General features: G+C 33.2%; 1 protein-coding gene across 1 annotated transcript in view; it reads right to left on the reverse strand.

Annotated features, from left to right (window-relative positions):
- Window positions 1-305: 305 nt before the first annotated feature.
- Window positions 306-23,102, reverse strand: part of LOC132742325 (uncharacterized) — a 28,013-nt gene continuing 5,216 nt past the window's right edge. The window contains exons 2-11 of the mRNA XM_060730693.1: window positions 20,345-20,396; window positions 19,954-20,126; window positions 16,471-16,552; window positions 15,624-15,825; window positions 13,296-13,363; window positions 9,882-9,958; window positions 8,493-8,602; window positions 7,922-8,034; window positions 3,857-4,018; window positions 306-2,657 (exon numbers count right to left, since the gene is read on the reverse strand). Coding sequence (XP_060586676.1) covers window positions 2,569-2,657; window positions 3,857-4,018; window positions 7,922-8,034; window positions 8,493-8,602; window positions 9,882-9,958; window positions 13,296-13,363; window positions 15,624-15,825; window positions 16,471-16,552; window positions 19,954-20,126; window positions 20,345-20,396 — 1,128 coding nt within the window. The 3' untranslated portion in view covers window positions 306-2,568. The remainder of the gene's footprint in view (window positions 2,658-3,856; window positions 4,019-7,921; window positions 8,035-8,492; window positions 8,603-9,881; window positions 9,959-13,295; window positions 13,364-15,623; window positions 15,826-16,470; window positions 16,553-19,953; window positions 20,127-20,344; window positions 20,397-23,102) is intronic.

Consider the following 23,102-nt stretch of genomic DNA (forward strand, 5'->3'; position numbering starts at 1 on the left):
GTACATGTATCTTGTAAAATGTGGAGCCATCAATCCTGTTTTACAGCACATTATAGATAACTTACAAGTAATTCCTCCACAAGTGGCATACTACTACTAATCTCACATAATTTCTGAATCACCAGTGACAGACATGTGACCATTAAACACAATATCCTAGATCAGTTGTCACAGAGAAATTCTTCCTCGTCCAAGGATCGTACCATTGACCCCTGGATAAAACATTTCATGCTCTCTCTATGGTCATGGCTTAAAACACACAACTTACAAAAAGCAGAAGACTTAGAAACAAGGAAAACAATATCTGATGTTTACAGTTTATTTTTGTATTATATACTTATAAACATCATTAATACTGAGGTTACATTTAACATATATGACAACATTTCAACAGTATTCAAATTATTTACTCAGCCACCTAACAAAGTCTTTGTTCACACACTTCAAATATAGTCGTCTTTATATTGAATACACATTTATAATGAACTGTTTATATATATCTTTAAAAAAACAACAACAATACCTTATACATGGACAATACATACAATCTAGTTCACTGTACCCTTTATGATTACATTATCATTTCATTCAAAATAAAAAAAATACAGGAATGGTGTTCTATTCTTGAACTTGTAAAACAGTAATGGAGCATAGATTTGTATTTAATACTTGAAAAATTAGGCTCTAGTTTTTTTTGTATGGAAAATTTAAATTTACCTTCAGACTGTCTATATTGACATGTACAACAAATTAAGAATTTATTCATTAGAACATAAAACCTTGTGTATATAGTACATTTAAGTATGGAATACTGACTTTAAAATGCTTAATATATTTCTTAGCACATTTTTTATTTTTTAGTTTGATTTAGATAAAATATCATCCAAACTTTCAATTTCTGAAAAGTTTCATCAAATTGCTAGACTACCGAAAAGTTTCATCAAAAACTCTGCACATTTGATAAAGAGCAACGTAAAACTTTAAAGACTAAATTTGAGGCTTTAAAGCCACACACCTCCAAATAAGTAAACAAATTTTCTATAAAACTTCAAATTAATTTTTTAGTGTTTAAGAAATGTATAAATATTTCCAAAACTTGTTTGTGCTTTGAATATAAAATGTGACAGTATTTACTTTTTGACTTAATTTCTATCCCACTACTAATTGAGTAATACATATATTTCATTCATTTCTATGCATTACACATAGTCTTAAAGAATAGTGAATGCTTAAGACTAGCAAAACTCACTTTATTTGTTTCTTGTGTTTTTTTAATTACACTTTTTAAATTATCATTAAACTGAGCATGAATTTAGAAGCATTCAGCCTTTAATGATGGAACTGACATATATGGTACCCTTTTAACATAAAATTATTCTAACTGATTAGACAAACATGTTATATCTGTAAATATAAATATTCTTATAAATATAATATCACAGTTGCTTGATAAGTTAATCTACTTCTAGCCTAGACTACCATCATGTTAAACAAATGTCAATTTAAATCAGTCATACACATAGACAAAAGACCTAATGTAAGCCTTGTCTTGATCAACTCGTACATCTGGAATATACTAACTTTATGAACCAAAAAGTGTGCACTTGTATAAAAAATATATTTTAATGTGAAGATGCTGATGATATACAGTCATAGTTAAACAGTTTCTGATATACTAAGCAAGATTGGGCAAAATCTTTTGTTAAAATTTAAATATTTCTTGGATATTGATATCTAAAGTTAAGTAATGAAAAAACAAATGATTTTTTTATTTGTTATGAGAAAAAAATGGAAGTATGAAGTAAATATCTAAATACTTTCTGACTATACAGAATAAATTTGTATAGTATATCCTGATGAAACTATAGAAGCAAATCAAATTCTTCACAATAAAATTTCTAAATTATGATTTCAAAAGAATTTCTCTCCAAAATGAATATAATATAAAAAATTTATGACCGTTATTTCTAATTGACAATTTGACATAGGATTTAAAAAAATTCAGCTGAATGTAATTAAAAATACTTCTATCTGTGATATTTGAATTGACTTAAAATTAATTACATGTTAACATTTATAAAAAAAGAGTTCTTATTCACATGCTTTAAATGTCCTCCATTTATGCAAATGAATAAGCATCTAACCTCTATATTGTGTTATACTGGATTATAAACAACAGCATGGTATTTGTTAATTGCTTATTAAATGATAAAGTAAGTAAATTAATCTGTTAAAACAGTTAGTTTAAAAACTATTAAAAGTCTCCTAGTCACTCATATAAAAACAAATCCCCTTCATAAATTAACATACTAATTGGAAACGTTTGATTTTTATACAACCAATAACATCTGTTCGAAAATTACAAAACGTTGAAAAATTAAAACTTATCCTACAACTTAGCCAAATATAATATTTTAATAAGTCATCATTTCAATGTATATTGATTTTTTACTAAATAAAATAAAAAATAAATAAATAAACAATCGCACTTCTAATGACTAAGGGGTTAAAAAAATCTTGATTTAAAAAAAATCTGATTAAAAAAAAAAAAAAGATTTAATATCTTTGTCATGTGAGATCATTTGGAACCTGATCATTCAAGGATGTCTCAGAAAGGTCATCATCACTAAGGTCAAGGTCATCCATATCAAGGTCATCTGGAAAAAAAACAAACATATAGTAAAAATGCTAATATGTTATTGTCAAGCTATATGTTTCTATCATTTCAAAGTGGAAATAAAACCTCAACGAACATAAATGTATATGTTCATGGTATTTATAGTCTACTTCAGCATATTCAGTAACTGTATAATCTCTGATAATATCACATTCTAACAACAAGTAGGAAAAGGCCAAAAAATCATAAGTAGAGAGTACTAATATTAAGTCCAAGGATGGAATAAATTTGCATATCACACAAGCGCACAATGAGATAGATTTAAATTCTTAATTTATTTTTCTTGTTTTGTATTTATTTAAAGTGACATGATCAGATAAATTAGCGAATCAACTATCTTACTTTAAATGGACACCTTGGTAAAACTACAAAACTTTCAACAAACTAGCAGCATAATTACCTCCAACTTTTATATCCCTATCAGGACTTGACCTTCAGAGATCGGAAGACGGACAAAACCCCACACCTCAAAATTCAATAGAGTGGACAAAACCCCCACCTTAATTTTATAGAGTGGACAAAACCCCACACCGTCTAACTATTTGAAGGTGTGGGGTTTTTTGTACACTCTATAAAATTTTGAGGTGTGGGGTTTTGACATGTGGGGTTTTTTCCTACATTCTCAAAGATCAGCATGATGATTAAATACCAGGATAAATATTGAATAATCCCTTAAAAACACCTCTAAACCTGTCTACCTCTAATCTACCAAGGTAGTTCAGTCCTATTTCTTCTTTAAGTAGATTGCCCTCTAATGTGGAAATCTTTAATTCCAGAGAGTTTCCCTAGCTCAAATATCTTTTAACAAAATAAATACATGTAACACCTTCAATCAAGTCTAAAGTTTGACCAAAAAAAAGGCGTCTGGACATTTGTTCAGATGAAATTTTTGAAAGTATTTCAGTAGATTTATTTCCAGCTGTTTGAAGCAAACACCTGCTTAAATACAGTCCCAATTGCCTTAATTATTATAAATATTGAAAAGAGTACTTTGTCTCATATGAAAACCCCTCTAGTCCAGAAACTTGTTGAAACCAGACATCTTTGTCTGAACGGTGTTCGGATCAGAGGGATCCAAGATGTATACATGCAATATTGGCCAAAAACCAACACTGATAAATCATCATCATTTTACTATGTGTAAATTTTATAAAATCAAACTGTGAAAAAAATAATTACCAGAATCTAGATCATCAATTTTATGTTGTCTTGTAAACTTCTTATCTTTAGCTGTACCAGGCTCAAACTCGGTAAAATCTGAACTCTCGGAACTTGCATCATCAGATAGATCTATATCATCTAACACTCCATTCTCATAGGGCTTCATCATAGGAGGTAATCCTTAAAAAATAAAATTTACATTTTCATCTAGGCACAATGTCATAAAATTTTATAGACAGATCTAAAATATTCCACGAGGTCAACATGTTTGTTTCTTGACAATATTAAATGTAGTATTTTCAATTCCATATCAAGAGTTGTCGGTAGGACAGCACGCTCAACTATTCTTAGTGCTTGATAATACAAGAGCGATCAGTTATCACATGTGTCGCCTCATAATGGCCAATTTCATGTTGGGACAAATTTTGTGACAGACGGACAGACAGACGGACAGTGCACAACTAGACTTGGTACTGATCATTCCTGTAAAGTTTGGATGAAATTGCACCAGTAGTTTATGAGGAGTAGTCCGGACAAGCTTTTGCGTATCTGGCAACACACAGAAAAAAACCACCTTTTTATCAAAGGGCCATAACTCGGCCAAAAATCATTCAACCGGAAAACCCGTGCAATATGCGCAAGGACTTGAGCTACAGATCAATCCTGTAAAGTTTCATTGAAATTGCATGAGTGGTATAAGAGAAGTAGTCCGGACAAACTTTAAAAATAAAAATTATTAAAGGGCCATAACTCTGACAAAAATCATTGAACCGGAAAATGCTGACAATATGCACAACTAAACTTGGTACTGATCATTCCTGTAAAGTTTGGATGAAATTGCACCAGTAGTTTATGAGGAGTAGTCCAGACAAGCTTTTTGTGTATCTGGCAACACACAGAAAAAAAAACCTTTTTATCAAAGGGCCATAACTCGGCCAAAAATCATTCAACCGGAAAACCCGTGCAATATGCGCAAGGACTTGAGCTACAGATCAATCCTGTAAAGTTTCATTGAAATTGCATTAGTGGTATAAGAGAAGTAGTCCGGACAAACTTTAAAATTAAAAATTATTAAAGGGCCATAACTCTGACAAAAATCATTGAACCGGAAAATGCTGACAATATGCACAACTAGACTTGGTACTGATCATTCCTGTAGAGTTTGGATGAAATTGCACCAGCAGTTTATGAGGAGTAGTCCGGACAAGTTTTGTGACGGACGGACGGACAGACAGACAGACGGACAGACAGACGACGGAGAAGTGATCCCTATATGTCGCCACTACTCCGTAGAGGCGACACAAAAAGAGCCTTGATAATACAATTTTTTTTAGTTAACAAAGGGGCCAAATTTTTCTTTAAATCAATGTTACAGTTATAAGCCTTGGAGAGAGTCCTATTTTGCTCTCAAAGAAGTGTATAAAATTTCAGTTTGTTTCAAAGCCAGATGAAAATATCTGAGGTGGTATACAAACTTAAACGTCAATTCTAAGTCAAAAAACAAGGGCAATACTCTTTTAAAATGCTTGATAGAGTTACCTCCTCTTGTCTACAGATTGGGGGCATGATGAACAAGTGTGCAAAGTTTCAAAGCCATATGTCAATGGACTTTGTAAATATTTGAGGTGTTACAAAAACTTTCACATAAATTCTAAGTCAGAAAAGGGGCATAATTCTGTCAAAATGCTTGATAGACTTATCTCCTCCTGTCAACAGGTTGATGAAATGATGGTGAACAAGTGTGCAAAGTTTCAAAGGCATATGTCAATGGACTTAGAAAATATTTGAGTTGTTACAAAAACTTTAATGTAAATTCTAAGATGAACAAGAGGGCCATGATGGCCCTAGATCGCTCACCTGACCCATCAAACTCATCCAAACAATTACCTAGACAAGCATTCTGACCAAGTCTCATGACAGGTGAGTCAAAAATGTGACCACTACAGTGTTAACAAGTATTATCCATATTTGAGCAGTGTGACCTAGTTTTTTACCCAGGTGACCCATATTCAAACTTGACCTAGAAATCATCAAAACAAACTTTCAGACCAATTTCCAGGATACTTGGATCAAAACGGTAGCAACTAGAGTGTTAACAAGATTTTTCTATTTTTAGCTCCGGTGACCTAGTTTCACATGCGATTTCGAACTCATCCCAGCAATTACCTAGACAAGCATCCTGACCAAGTTTGATGATAATTGAGTCGAAAATGTGACCACTAGAATGTTAACAAGGTTTTTCCATATTGGGTGGTGTGACCTAGTTTTTCATCCAAGATGACCCATGTTCGAACTTGACTTAGAAATCATCAAAACAAACTTTCAGACCAATTTACAGGATATTTGGATCAAAACAGTAGCCACTAGAGTGTTAACAAGATTTTTCTATTTTTAGCTCCTGTGACCTAGTTTTTCATCCGAGATGACCAATGTTCGAACTCATCCAAGCTATCAACTAGACAAACATCCTGACCAAGTTTGATGATGATTGAGGCAAAATTGTGACCGCTAGAGTGTTAACAAGGTTTTTCTATTTTTAGCTCCGGTGACCTACTTTTTCATCCGAGATGACCCATGTTCGAACTCATCCGAGCTATCAACTAGATAAGCATCCTGACCAAGTTTGATGATGATTGAGGCAAAAATGTGACCGCTGGAGTGTTAACAAGGTTTTTCTATTTTTAGCTCCGGTGACCTAGTTTTTCATCTGAGATGACCCATGTTCGAACTCATGCAAGCTATCACCTAGACAAGCATCCTGACCAAGTTTGATGATGATTGAGGCAAAAATGTGACCGCTAGTGTGTTAACAAAGTTTTTCTATTTTTAGCTCCGGTGACCTACTTTTTCATCCGCGATGACCCATGTTCGAACTCATTTGAGCTATCACCTAGACAAGCATCCTGACCAAGTTTGATGTTGATTGAGGCAAAAATGTGACCTCTAGAGTGTCAACAAGGTTTTGTTTTTCTATTTTTAGCTCAGGTGACCTATTTTTTCATCCAGGATTACCCATGTTCGAACTCATCCAAGCTATCACCTAGACAAGCATCTTGACCAAGTTTGATGATGATTGATGCAAAAATGTGACCGCTAGAGTGTTAACAAGGTTTTTCTATTTTTAGCTCCAGTGACCTAGTTTTTCATCCGAGATGACCCATGTTCAAACTCATCCGAGCTATCACCTAGACAAGCTTCCTGACAAAGTTTGATGATGATTGATGCCAAAATGTGACCGCTAGAGTGTTAACAAGGTTTTTCTATTTTTAGTTCCGGTGACCTACTTTTTCATCCGAGATGACCCATGTTCGAACTCATCCAAGCTATCAACTAGACAAACATCCTGACCAAGTTTGATGATGATTGAGGCAAAATGGTGACCTCTAGAGTGTTAACAAGGTTTTTCTATTTTTAGCTCTTGTGACCTAGTTTTTCATCCGAGATGACCCATGTTCGAACTCATCCTAGCTATCAACTAGATAAGCATCCTGACCAAGTTGGATGATGATTGAGGCAAAAATGCGACCGCTAGAGTGTTAACAACAAAATGTGAACGGACGACGGACGGACGGACGACGGACAATCATCGATCCTAAAAGCTCACCCTGAGCATGCTCAGGTGAGCTAAAAAGGGGCATAATTCTGTCAAAATGTTTGATACAGTTACCTCCTCCTGTCAACAGGTTGGGGTCATGATGGTGAACAAGTGTGCAAAGTTTCAAAGCCATATGTCAATGGACAAATATTGGAAGCATTACAAAAACTTGAACATAAGTGGTTACGCAAACACCGACGCTCAGGTGACCAGTATAGCTCTACTTATTTTTATCAAATAGTCAAGCTAAAAATAATAATTACATGCTTGATATAATCGGTTACATCTTATGACACTACAGACCACTAGAGCCTTTAACGACGGCATGAGCTGACACCTGCATGCAGCCATCGGTCTTCTCATAGCAAGCTGGCTAGCTTCCAAATAATACAACAAATAATATAACTAAAAATAATAAAAGTTTTTTCAGTCAGATGATTTTATTCACTTGGTCGTGAAACCTTAAATAAGAAACACATAACACTTACCATTGGTATATAATGCTGACTTGGATATGGGTGAAGTTTTGACTGGACTTGACACAGGGGTAGATGATTGTTCTATAATATCAATCTTGTCCTTCAATGCACTTAAAGTACACCTGAAATATAAACAATATACAGTATATACATCATACATTATATCATACAGTAAGAAATAATCCAGTTTTCAGACAGTTAAGTGATAAAATAACATGAACAATCCTGTTTGTGCCAATCAAACTTTAAACTAAAACATTGCTGTTTATTCTGAAGACAAATAAAAAACCTATGACAAGCTCTCAAAAGAAAACAGAGACAGACAAACAATCAGAACTTCGATGGAAAATAAACAAGAAATCATAAGATCTGAATCACAATCTTAGAAGGTGGCTAAATGGTTAAGAAGTCTGCATCATACTCAAAGAAACGTGGGTCCAAGATATACTGAGGTCACAACCATTTTTGTTAGTTTTGGAAAGCAATCTTGAAAATGGTTCCAATTAGTTTCAAGCTTTGATTTTAATCAAACTTAAATTTATAAGTCAATACCAAATAAGAAAAATTAAGATTTTATCACCTGAGTTCATTTATCTGCATTTTCTCCAGCTGCCTGTTTGTGTTTATCATTGATACAGTAGATGATGGTAACTGAGACTTTTTCTGAGCAAGTGACAATGAATTCAGCGTCTTTAAAGAAATAAATTCCACAATTAATGCACAGTTAAAGATAATTACAAATGAGAACCAATATGTAAGAAAAAATATTTTAAAAAATTCCAACCAAAGTTATCTTTATAACATACATGCATCAGGTTTTCTCTCACATTCACAGAGTTTTTGTACAGTCTTAGTAATATTTTATCTTAATTTTTGCAATTTTAAATGAATCATGTTTTTATGATTGAAAATATAGCAAAAAAAAAACAACAACAACACATCATATTATTGATATTTTCTATATGTAACAAATCTCATTTTTAAGCATTTTTGTCATATGCTTTTTATAGTGAAACTCTTAATAGATAATGTAAACTTTATTCAGTTTTATATATCATTTAAGTCATTAAACAATGTATACATCTTGTACATGAAAACTAGAAACATTACGTCACCTTAGTGCAATAACTGATTAACTCCTACTAAATTTAGGACTTATTCTGATACTAAGATGACAATATATGAGCCGCGTCATGACAAAACCAACATAGTGCGTTTCTTTATCAGTTTCTCTACTGGTCAAAGAGATAACTCCGACACATAGATAACTCCGACACTTGATAAATATTTTTGTTATAACTTTCTATTTCAACAAACAAGCATATAGTCACCTAGTAGTATAGGAGCAGGACAGAATGTGATGATTTTTTGAAAGTTGTTAATCTTTTTAATAATTTTCAAATAACCTAAACTTTTTGTTGGCAAAAACCGCTTCAAAAAGTTCTTTTTACTAAATTACAATAAGGTAGTTAGAAATGTATTGACCACAGGCCACCGACTTGGAAAAGATTTTTGAAAAAAATTTTTTATATCAACCAAAAAATAGATAAAACATGTAAGATGTAAAAATACATATTGATGCTGATTTTCCAGTCAATTTTTTACATAAAATTTAAGTGTCGACTTTATCTACTGTTGTGGGGTAAGAAGACCATGTCTTGTATACCTCATGTAAGACCTTAAAGAAGTACCAGTTTCAATTTTCATATGTAATTCTTGTAAGTCTTTGAACTGAACTTTGTTAAGGTGGTTCAACATTTAAAATATACAGGAAGATAATTAAGATATTGCAAAAAATATGTGATTTAGTGTCAAGGTATCTCCCCAACCAGTACTTGTAATAGAGTTGGTAAGCGAACAGCATGGATGCTGATCAGACTGCGCGGATGCGCAGGCTGGTCTGGATCCATGCTGGTCGCAAACGCACTATGTTGGTTTTGTCATGATGCGGCACATATATATATCATACCCTGTCAAAACCATCCTGACGACGATCTGTCTCCCGTCTCCCTGATAAAACACTGGCAAGTTCTAGCTCAATTTTTGCTGTAAAATATATAACACTTAAATAAACTATACACATAAATTTCAACATAACTTGTTCTTTCAGTTTAACAAATATCTTTGGTTTTAATATAATAAAGGAATTGAAAAGACACTACATTCATTCTTTTACCAATTAAAAATTTGAAAACATTCTGCATTTCTGTTCATTATATCACCTTTTTACCAACATTAAAATATTAAACCCTTTTACTTTGATTCAAATTTAAACAAGCAATTATTATAGTATTGCAAGCAATCCATAAGTCCCCTACCGGTTAGAACCCCAGCAACATCTGATGGGCCATTGGTCATTCAATTTTACCAGTGAATGAATGACATGAATGAACTTAAGTCTTTTGAGTTCTAAGTTTGTCTATATCACAGTTATGTGTTAAGTTTCCCTGCCTAGTAAGGAAATTATGTTTATACAACCTTGTCATATTATTACTATGTGGGATTTTAAAGTAAATCCTATAAGGAATGAAGAAGTTGGAGTGAAAAATACCAATTTCTCGAAAAAAAATCTAAGTTCAAGGGGGACATAATTCTGGAAATAGTCTTGCTAGAGTATTTAACCTTCTCAAAAATGTTGAGTGATAATAATAAACATATATATGAAGTTTGAAGAAGATACATTAGGAAATAAAGAAGTTATTTAAACAAGAGGGCCATGATGGCCCTGAAGTCGCTCACCTGTATAAAGGCCCCCGTAGCAGGGCCAGTTTAAACCCCAGGGCTTTTATTTGAACAAACTTGGTAGACATCCATTAGAAGATGTTTCATGCTAAACATCTAAGGTCTAGCTGGTCAAGGTTTTTCTTTACACATATAGTTAAAAACAATGACACACCTGGGGCAGGACCAGTTTGGACCCAAGGGCTTTTATTTGAACAATCTTTGTAGACACTTACTAGAAAATGTTTCATGCTTAATATCTGAACTCTAGCTATTCGGATTTTTCGAAGAAGATTTTTAAGTTTTTGATACACATATAAGGAAAATCAATGACCCCCGGGGTGAAGCCAATTTTGACCCCAGGGCTTTTATTTGAACAAACTTTGTAGACACTTACTAGAAGATGTTTCATGCTTAATATCTAAACTCTAGCTATTTGGGTTTTTTCAAAGAAGATTTTTAAGTTTTTGCTATACACATATAAGGAAAATCAATGTCCCCTGGGGCATGGCCAATTTTGATCCCAGGGCTTTTATTTGAACAAACTTTGTAGACACTCACTAGAAGATGCTTCGTGCTTAATATCTAACCTCTAGCTATTTGAGTTTTTTCAAAGAAGATTTTTTAAGTTTTTGTTATACACATATAAGGAAAATGAATGACCCCCGGGGCGGGCCAATTTTGACCCCAGGGCTTTTATTTGAACAAACTTGGTAGACACTCACTAGAAGATGTTTCATGCTTAGTATCTAAACTCTAGCTATTTGGTTTTTTTCAAAGAAGATTTTTTAAGTTTTTGCTATACACATATAAGGAAAATCAATGACCCCCGGGGCAGGGCCAATTTTGATCCCAGGGCTCTTATTTGAACAAACTTGGTAGACATCCAATAGAACATGTTTCATGCTAAATATCTTAGCTCTAGCTCTTTGGGTTCTTTATTTAAAAGAAGATTTTTTTAAGTTTTTACTATATGCATATAGGGAAAATCAATAACCCCCTGGGGCAGGGCCAATTTTGACCCCAGGGCTATCATTTGAACAAACTTGGTAGACACCCATTAGAAGATGTTTCATGCTAAATTTCTTAGCTCTAGCTCTTTGGGTTCTTTAAAAGAAGATTTTTTAAGTTTTTACTATATGCATATAGGGAAAATCAATAACCCCCTGGGGCAGGGCCAATTTTGACCCCAGGGCTTTTATTTGAACAAACTTGGTAGACACTCACTAGACGATGTTTCATGCCAAATATCTAAGCTCTAGCTCTTTGGATTTTTTAAAAGAAGATATTTAAAGTTTTTTCTTTTGGTTGCCATGGCAACCAGAGTTCTGCATGGAATTAAATTCTTTGAACAATTTTCAAAGGTGACCACCAAAGGAACATTCCTGTGAAGTTTGGATGAAATTGGCTTAGTGGTTTATGAGGAGATGTCATTTAAAGTAAAAGTTTACGGACGCCGGACGGACGCCGGATGAAAAGCGATCACAAAAGCTCACCCTGTCACTTTGTGACAGGTGAGCTAAAAAGACAACATTTTTTTTCATAAAAATTCTAAGTTCAAGGGAGATAATACTGATCATTTTTGTGCTAGAGTTGTATACCTTGTCACATATGATGTGGTTGATGACCAGAAACTTGTATTTAAAGTTTGATGTAAACACCTTAAGAAATACAGAACTTATAGTGAAAAAGCTGAAAAATTTAAATCAGAAATCATGAAATTCAGGCTATTTGTTGCCATAGCAACCAGAATTTTCAACATAGGAAGAAAAAAAAAAAGATGTGCATAATCTCCAGACTGCCATCTACCCATATTACAAGTTTCATAAAAATATTTTCAGTACTTTTTGAGTTATCACTGGATCCAGTTTATGTGTTAAATTTGCCATATTTTCAGACTATTTGTTGCCATAGCAACCAGAATTTTCAACATAGGAAAGAAAAAAAAGACGATTATAATCTCCATTCTGCCATCTATCCATATATCAAGTTTGATAAAAATATTTTCAGTACTTTTTGTGTTATCGCGGGATCCAGTTTTGTGGACGGACTGACAGACAGACGGACGGAGGGTAAACCTAAAGTCCCCTCTGGTTAAACCGGTAGGGGACTAATAAAGAAAATACTGAATTATTCACTTAATTCAATAATGTCAAAACAATGCTTGTTTTAATTTTTCATGCATAACATATATTTAAAGGATTTAACTCGATACAGGATTGGAGTACCTCTAGACGCTTGCAGAAATCATGATCACAAAATAGACATACAGTATATGTTTTTTCGCCGATTATCACATTTTTCATTCCTTATTGTATATAAAATGGTGTGAAAAGATGAATCCGACGTTTTGAGGTGAAAAGGTGAGATTTTAGCATTTAATCATTCAAGCGTCTTTTCCGGTAATGTACTGGAATACGGTATTTAGTGTGGTGCTCCAATCCTTTTTTTAGACTCACTCATATTTCAAAACATGGTACACAACCATTTACATATGGCCATATAATCTGTTAAGTGTCTTAATAACCAATATAGACCACTGAATAATTGTTTTATTTCAATAAAAATATAATTCAAAACTTTGCAGCAGCCATTTGTATATAGGATAACATAAATATTATGATTGTCCAATAAAAATACAGTATTACATTAGTATACATACCTATCCTGGAGCGCATGACTTCAATATCTCTACGGAAACCTTCAAGCTCATCTCTGAATGCATGCTTTCTGTAACAACAACAACATCATAAGTCTTGTATTATGATGAAATTCCTTTAGGATATTAATAAATATAACATTTTCTTCATTCCAGCTAAGAAAAAAACTTAATTACTACTAAAACTAGCACACTTTAAATTACACAAGATCCATTGAATTTTATAAAACAAAAGATTTTATTTTAGTTTTAGTTTTCATTCAAGACTGCTATTATACATGTATATTCTATATCAAATGCACAAAATTTTTATTCCTCAAAATTCTGTACTGGAAAAGTGTGGGAGAAAATAAAATGAAATATAAATACCCTCTATTATCAACTCAAATACTAGATTTATGAAATTTTCAAATAGAATCATGATTTCAATTATTAATTATTTGAAATAATTATGAATGGCATTAAAGTCACCATTCCACTGGTAAAAAAAAAGAAATTATGATGAGAATGTAACATATCTCCAAAATACTTTAACAAGCATTAATTTTCACACACATAAAAATAAATGTGCATATTCTATTTCTGGAAAGGTGGAAATTACATCAAAATATCCTAAAATATTTCTTGTTAAAATAAATCTACAAACAAGAAATCTACAAATCAAAATGAATATTTTGGTTAAGGAACAAATATTAATAATATCTTGAAAAATTCCAACTAATCTGATGATAGTCTTCAATTTAAGTATTGGACATCCTATATCAATTTTGCTGCTTTTAAATTGTACCATATGACCATCTAATATATGTACATATTGGACACTGAAGCATCCCATATACATGTAGTTATCCTGTACTGGACAATTTAGTGCATTTGACTTTTTCCATGTCATGTCAAATTGATAAATGCCGTTAACAACAAAATTATGCGAATAAATTTTATAAAGAACATTGAAATGGTTGAAAATAAATTTGACTCTGGCTATATATTTATGTTTATGACAGGGAAAACTAACTTTATAGAATAGAATTTTAACCTCTCTAAAGGTCAAATATAAGAAAATTGTCCCGCTCCCTTATGGCATATAATCCAGCATCACAAAATTAAGTACATGAATTACTAATGTAACATGTAAGTAAGTACTACTAATGTAACATGTAAGCAGCCATTTTAATTTGGTCTTACTTTTCATTACTCTAACAATTCAACATGTTTAGTCACTTATACATCATGGGAACTTGAGTCTTAACATATACATAAAATTACTGTTATTGGCCTTTAAGAAATTTAGTATTCATGTGCTTTGAAAAGCTTTCTAAGATGTAAAAATCTTCACCAAAATAAACTTTTCCAACACCTAAAATGTTGATAAAAATTAAATCCTTATGTTATGTGGAAACAGTTAAATCGGTTATCCCAGAAATGTCCACCTGTGTTGGAGCTATAACAAGGTACTAAGGAATCAATTAAAAGGAATCAATGGTCTACATTCTACTCAATACTTTACCCAGCATGCAATTCTCAGCCATATTTTCTCAACTCACTAATCAAATATAATTGTATTGAAACGTCTTGAAACATACTGGTTAAAGTTTAAATAATCGTTATAAAACAACATGGAAACACATTTATACTACAATGTATATCAACAATAGAATATAATTCATATATTCGATATGATATAAAATCAGTGTCTACTCTTTTTATTTGCTACTAATTTTCAGCAAAAAATGATGGAATTAAATAAATTCTGCATAGATAAAATATAAATTAAATAGAAAATTAAACTTTATTAACAGAAAAAGGGCATTTATTTTTTCAATTAAGTGACAGTATCAAGGTAATTAATTACTAATAGATATCTGACATTGAGAAATACATAGAAAAAGTTCATATAGGCGAATACAGTGAATTTGTTGAAAAAATTATCAGAAATTTCCTGAATTAAAAAAATCTGATTTCTTTGAACTTCTTAATTTGTCATAGATCTGACTACCATGTGTAAGACTTATAAGGAAACATTTTTTTTAACACTTGAACAAACTTTGCATTTATATAATCAATGTCGAAAAATGCCCCACATATTTAAATAACATTTACATTCATACTGGACACAAAAACACCATATCTAGATAGCTGAATTAATTATTTTTCTTCTTGTAGGTACAATCACACAGAAAAAATACAATCAGCAGTATAAACATATATTATGGATGATATATATGTCATATTGATATCATATCAATATTAGATGTGTTTTTTTTTACACAAATGCATCTATTTTTTCAGCATATAATAAACAAAACCACGAAGCTAAAATGTTTCACTTACATTTCTATTACATCTCTATTCATGGACAATAACTGTGCATCTGATAGTTGAGAACTACTCCCCTTGGCAGAGCTTATTTGTAACTGACTTTGTAGTAACTGTACTTCTCCTAACATTTCCCTCCTTAATTGTTCGATACGTCTTTCAACACCAGGGTCAGGTCGTCTGTCTCCTGCCCGCTCTGTAAGCTGGAATATTTCATCTGGAAAAAGAAATAAAACCATGAATGAAAACAAAAATGAGCCGCGTCATGACAAAACCAACATAGTGCGCTTGCGACCAGCATGGATCCAGACCAGCCTGCGCATCCGCACAGTCTGTTCAGGATACATGCTGTTCGCTATCAGTTTCTCTACTTGTAATAAAATTGGTAAGTGAACAGCATGGATCCTGATCAGACTGCGCGGATGCGCAGGCTGGTCTGGATCCATGCTGGTCGCAAACCCATTATGTTGGTTTTGTCATGACGCGGCTCATATATAGTATATACCCAACTGTTTATCATCCAATCAAAAGAGGCTTACTCAAGTTTTGACTGTTATGTTAGTAACTTTTACTTCGGATATACGCCTATTGAAGTAAGTACACCTTTATTACAGAAAGTACTAGAAACATTTAAGTACCACAGAAAAAGAAGATAAATCTACTGTAATAAGAAGTTTTAAGAATAACTCAATAACAATAACAGAAGCCAAATAGTTAAAGTATCTTCAACTTAACCCTGAGATTCAGATTGTTGCGGTCAGTCATACTGGGATTGTGAATGTATTTCCCCAGTAACAGTAAGCCCAAGAGATGGTAAAGTATGTAACTATTTTACTGGAACAAGCTATAATAATTCACTTACTTCTTAGATCTCTAATTTGTTCTTTATAATTGTGTCTATCTGTCTCCAGCCTGTGTACAATACCTCTCAAATGATCTATTGCCTACAATATGATTTAACCATAACATGAATCAGATATAATATAAATCTACACAAAGTGAAGGAAATATTTTGGAAGGAGATAATATGAATCAAATCCTTACACATAGCAAATCTGTGATTAAAATAAAATTAATGTAGGAGGTGCAATCAAGTAAACATAATAGTTATATTAAAACTAGACAGTCAAAAGCAATGTTAGTATACCAATTAAAAGTCATTCAATTAAAATTTAAGACAATACATTAAAGTTTAAAGCATCTGCAAGAACCTGAAATATATCAAACTGGCAGTTTACCATCAGACTTCAATGTTTAATATTTAATTTTTTGGAAGGTGATAAATTGCCTTCCTAAATTATTGCACCTCCTTATATGTTGTCATTCTGACCTCTTGAAAATACCCCCAAGAACAACAACAGAATATAATGTATGCATAACAAAATAGATTGATGCTTTTAAGTTTTTAAGAATATCAGAAAAAAATATGTACAAAGTACAACATGTAGTTCATTTTTGGCACTTCAGAAAATAGTAGAAGAAAAACATCATTTTTGCTGATATTTGTCATTTTTATTTCCAACACACATGAACCCTTTGTCTAACCAGGATATACACTATCAACAGCTGTTATCCCTCTGAGTAGTACTGTCATTACATAGTCACTGTTAAATAGGGCTGGGGCGAGTATTCGAGTACTCGGATAATCACAAATCAAAATGAAAAATCGAGTACGAATATTCGTCAGTCCAGAGATCGTGGATTGCAATTTTATTTGTTTATTATACATTCGCTGTTTTTTACACTTTAAATGTAAAAAAAATCAATTTGCGTATAAATTATGCAACGATTTGCTCTTTAAAGACAGGAAGTTAACAAATATGCACCATGATGCTGAGCTAGAAAGTCATTAGTTTCGAAAAAGGAATCACTTTATATTTATTGAGCACTTGTTTTTAAATGAAAATAAATAAATATTTTTAGTCGCTATGTATAGATCTATAATGACGTAACATGTATTGAAGACTGTTTTATTTTTAGGAAAAACGCAAGTTAATACTTCAGTGTGACATTACAGTACATGTATTGGCTGAAAAAGAGTCGCGCCAATATAAAAATCCCACCAGCAAAATTTACTTCCAATTTTTGGAAATACTTGTCTTTTCATGTGATTAGACAAGTTTGTTGTACCACCTCTATAAGTCAATTTGCCATGGCATGTTTTACAAACTGATTTTTCCTCAATTTCATTGAAAGAAAATTTTGCTGGTGGAATTTTATATTGGGGCGACTCTTTTTCAACCTAGTTTATATTTGCATTGCATATAATATGTTTAATGAATAATTAAATTAATGTTTAGTATTGTTTTAAGAAAAATTTACATGTTTTCAAAACTAATGTTCATGTTTTTATCGGTGTCTTGATAACCAAAAGATTCGAGGTTCGATTTGTGAATCGCATGTGCTGAATTGTGGATCAGATCGGATCGTCACTTACCCGACGGTCCACACCCCTACTGTTAAAGGTGGGCCACGGAATACAATAGGAAAGTTTTCTGAATGACTTCACTCTAAATTATTTTCCCCCTAAGGAAAGGGTTTTTCCATTGAGAACTAAAACAAGAGGGCCATGATGGCCCTGAGGTCGCTCACCTGTATATAGGCCCCCCCCAACCCCCCCCCCCCCAACGTTGCAGGGCCAATTTAACCCAAGGGCTTTTATTTGCACAAACTTGGTAGACACCCATAAGAAGATGTTTCATGCTAAACATCTAAGCTCTAGCTCATTGGGCTTTTTAAAAGAAGATTTTTTTTTAAGTTTTTACTATACACATATAGTTAAAAACAATGACACGCCTGGGGCCGGGTCAGTTTTGACCCCAGGGCTTTTATTTGAACAAACTTTGTAGACACTTACTAGAAGATGTTTCATGCTTAATATCTAAACTCTAGCTATTTGGGTTTTTTCAAAGAAGATTTTAAGTTTTTGCTATACACATATAAAGATAATCAATGACCCCCCGGGGCGGGGCCAATTTTGACCCCAGGTCTTTTATTTGAACAAACTTTGTAGACACTCACTAAAAGATGTTTCATGCTTAATATCTTAAAGTGACATTATGCTCATATTTTCATAGTCAAGTTGAGCTGAATTGACTTTATATTTCAAAAGATTGACTGTCAAAATGGTGTCTGACCAACAGTTGATATTGAAAAATGTTTAGGGTTTAGTTATAAATCTGCCTAAATTTAAAAAGACTGCCCCACTCTTTTATTAAATAAGCGTTAAAGGTAAATTCTAATGGATATTTACAGAAATTTCATTTGGATCTGTGCGTTATTTATTGTTTATGCGGCATTATTTATTAAATTAAACGGAATGATGGCAAAGTGAAAACTTATTTTGATCATCATCCGTTCACTTGGATGGGCATAATGTCACTTTAACTCTAGCTATTTGGGTTTTTTCAAAGAAGCTTTTTTAAGTTTTTGCTATACACATATAAGGAAAATCAATGACCCCCGGGGCGGTGCCAATTTTGACCCCAGGGCTTTTATTTGAACAAACTTGGTAGACACCTATAAGAACATGTTTGATGCTAAATATCTTAGCCATAGCTCTTTGAGTTCTTTAAAAGAAGATTTTTTAAGTTTTTACTATATGCATATAGGGAAAATCAATGACCCCCCGGGGCGGGGCCAATTTTGACCCCAGGGCTTTTATTTGAACAAACTTGGTAGACGCTTATTAGAAGATGTTTCATGCTAAATATCTTAGCTCTAACTCTTTTGGTTCTTTAAAAGAAGATTTTTTAAGTTTTTACTATATGCATATAGGGAAAATCAATGACCCCCTGGGGCGGGCCAATTTTGACCCCAGGGCTTTTATTTGAACAAACTTGGTAGACACTCACTAGAAGATGTTTCATGCCAAATATTTAAGCTCTAGCTCTTATGGTTTTTTAAAAGAAGATATTTAAAGTTTTTTCTTTCGGTTGCCATGGCAACCAGAGTTCTGCATGGAATTAAATTCTTTGAACAATTTTTAAAGGTGACCACCAAAGGAACATTCCTGTGAAGTTTGGATGAAATTGGCTGAGTGGTTTATGAGGAGATGTCATTTAAAGTAAAAGTTTACGGACGGACGGACGCCGGACGAAAAGCGATCACAAAAGCTCACCCTGTCACTTTGTGACAGGTGAGCTAAAAATTAACAAATATTTAACAGTGTACCCATACCATGTGACTTTCATGACATTTTATGGTTATACGGCAAAGAGATAGTAAATAAACTGCTTGATTGTCTGATGCTTATTGCTATATTATGTCAGAGATGTTATCTATGTCTCTGATTATGTCTATTAAAAGTAACTAACATTATGATTGCCCTTATGTTCAAACTTACATTATTTTGTTGTTCTATTTTATCAAGAAGGGTGGTTGTAGAAGGGTATGGCATGACAGTACTGGTTGTTGCTGTTCCAGTGAAGAGTTCAGTAGGAAAACTCTGGTTGTAGACTGAAGGTGAACCACTTGGTATCTCTAATAGGGAAGTACTTCTTTTCATTGGAGTTGAATCTATTGTAAAGGTAAAATCAGAAGTAACAAACTTGTGAAAAATGATTAACAATTATTAAAAAATTTTATGCATAAAAACACTATGACATCAATCAATGATTATTTGTGTCAGTACAATCATACATGCTGATATCAAAAACAAAGCATATCTGTTTATTGACTGACTATTAATTTTACAAAAATGATTTAGTGAAGAAAGCTACTAAGTTTATACTCACAATATTTTGGGGCCCATGTAACATTTTTCGATCCATTTGCATCATACTTGTTCTGAAAATTCAAAAGTAAGAGATTTCTCTTTTGTGAATTCTAGTAATTTTAGTTGGAGAAGCAGGGTCTCTAACTTGAGGCATCTAGCTTTGTAGGAAAGAGTTTTTTACCACTAGATTACTGCAAACATGCCTGCTTATTTGATGCCAAAACAAGTATGACACTACGCGCTCAAAATCAAAGACATAAGTTGCCTTAAAAAGGAAAGGAAGATAGATATATGTTGTAATATCCTTCATTACTGTAGTCTGCTATTTATAACTATATTGCATGATGGGTAATACAGTACTGAACTTCCCGTCAAGATATAACATGGCTTTCTAAATAAACGTAGTTACAATCAAATGTGTTTCTTATAATATCTATACCCTGGACATAACATCTGGAGACGAGGATATCAAGATATGTGATTAACTGTTTAGGAATTATCTGGATATAAAAATTTTACTATTTTAAGGATGGATAACGAAGTAAACTAAGTAAAATAATGAACAATTGCCACATTTTCCCAAAATTTTCGATCTGGAGACGGACAAAACAATTTCAGGAGCACGGTTTTGGGAAAAAGGGGTTTTGGCGTTTGGAGAATTTTTTCCCAAGGGAATTTTTAGGGGAGATGATGCCCAAAAAAGAGCTTTTTTTTATTAAAAACTAGGGCCGGTAAAAGGGTTTTAAATTGATATTTATGACTTTGAGAAGAAAGAAACGGAAGAAAAAATTATGACCCCAACAAAAAATTTGCTTGGGGCCCTTTTTTTTCGCCACAGAAAAACACCATGGGAGATATCCCAAATTTTTCGAACATATAAACAGTCAAAAAGAACAACCCCCTTGACGAATAGGGTGAGGGAAATTAAACCACACTTGCAAAACCTGGGGGTTTACAGATATTGATGGCGAAATATTGCAGCAAGTTATACAACACGGGAAATCTAACCAGTTACGTCGTAGGGCATTACGTGAACCTGACAAAAAACTGGATGCTATTTTAACTATGGGTAGGATGCTTGAACAAAGTGACCAACACGCCAAAGTAATGGAGAAAAATGACCAAAAACTTAGTAAGGAAAGTATCAAATTACACACGAAGAGGGCGAGGTGGAACAACACGTGGGAGAACGGCTGCACGACGTGGATTTAACTCGCAGAACCGTGGGAATTTTCGGGAGACTGGTCAATCGTATCAGCGCGGGAATTATCGGCGCGCGTTGCCAACCAATAAATGCAGGAATTGTGGATATGAAATTTCCCCACAGAGGTACCCCTTGTCCAGCGAAAGGGAAAACCTGCAACATGTGCTCAACAGTTGGCCATTTTGCGCGGTGTTGTCAGAAATCAAAACGAGGCAAAGTAAACGAAGTAAGCCGTGAAGAGGATTTACAGTCCAATTCAGAGGAAGAATTCCTCTATAACATAACAGTTAAAAGTGTCGCAAAGGAAAACAAAAGGAAAATGCCTCAAACAAAAGTAACAGTGAATGAAAAAAAAATAACAGCAACGATTGACACAGGTTCGAGTGTTAACATTATAGATGAAAGGACTTATAATTACATTGGAAAAACCTAAAATTCAACGAAAATATTTACCAAAACTTTTGCCTTACGGAGGAGGCAATCCGCTTCCAGTAAAAGGGTACATGAATTTATCTGTTGAAAAGAATGAGAAAATAACCATAGCAAAATTTTATCTGGTGAAAGGAAATTATGGAGTTTTGATCGGCTATGATACATCATGTGAAATGGAATTAGTGAAGATTACACAGAACATCTCCTTGAAAACAAAGATTGAGGATAAATACCCTGGAATTTATAAAGGTATTGGAAAACTAAAACACAAAACCGTGAAATTGCACATCAATCCAAATGTGAAACCTATAGCACAAAGAAATAGAAGAACACCATTTCATTTAAGAGGAAAAGTAGAAAAAGAAATTAAAACCTTGTTAGAAAATGATATTATTGAAGAAGTTATAAATGAACCTACACCTTGGGTTTCACCAACTGTCACACCTCCAAAACAAAATGGCGATGTAAGACTCTGTGTTGATATGAGAGAGGCCAATAAAGCCATAGAAAGGGAAAGACATCAAATGCCGACGATAGATGAACTAATTCATGATATGAATGGAGCAAAAATATTCAGTAAGCTTGACCTCAAAGCCGGGTACAATCAGCTTGTCTTACAAGAAGAATCACGGTATATCACAACATTTGCTACACACATTGGGCTTTATCGGTATAAACGTTTGAATTTTGGGACAAATTCTGCTAGTGAGGTTTTTCAAAAGACCATAAGTGAAGTAATACAGGGTATAGAGGGATCTAAAAACATTTCGGATGATATTATTGTATACGCGAAAAATCAAAGTGATCACGATAAAGCATTAGATAAAGTTTTCCGGGCTATACACGAAAGTGGCATGACATTAAACAGATCTAAATGTGAGTTCAATAAAAAAGAAATCACTTTTTTTGGAGTAGTATTCGGGAAAAATGGAATGTCACCTTCACCTCAGAAGGTAGAGGCAGTCAAACAAATGCTGGAGCCTACAAATGTGACGGAAATGAGAAGTTTTCTGGGAATGACGTCATATTCGTCACGGTTTATACGAAACTACGCAACAATCTCTGAACCGTTACGACGTCTTACAAGAAATGACACTCAATGGGAATGGGGCAGTGAGCAACAAGCAGCATTCGAGAAATT

The sequence above is a fragment of the Ruditapes philippinarum genome, unplaced genomic scaffold, assembly GCF_026571515.1.
Source record: "Ruditapes philippinarum isolate M1 unplaced genomic scaffold, ASM2657151v2 ctg10993_1_1_1_1, whole genome shotgun sequence".
Lineage (NCBI taxonomy): Eukaryota > Metazoa > Mollusca > Bivalvia > Venerida > Veneridae > Ruditapes > Ruditapes philippinarum.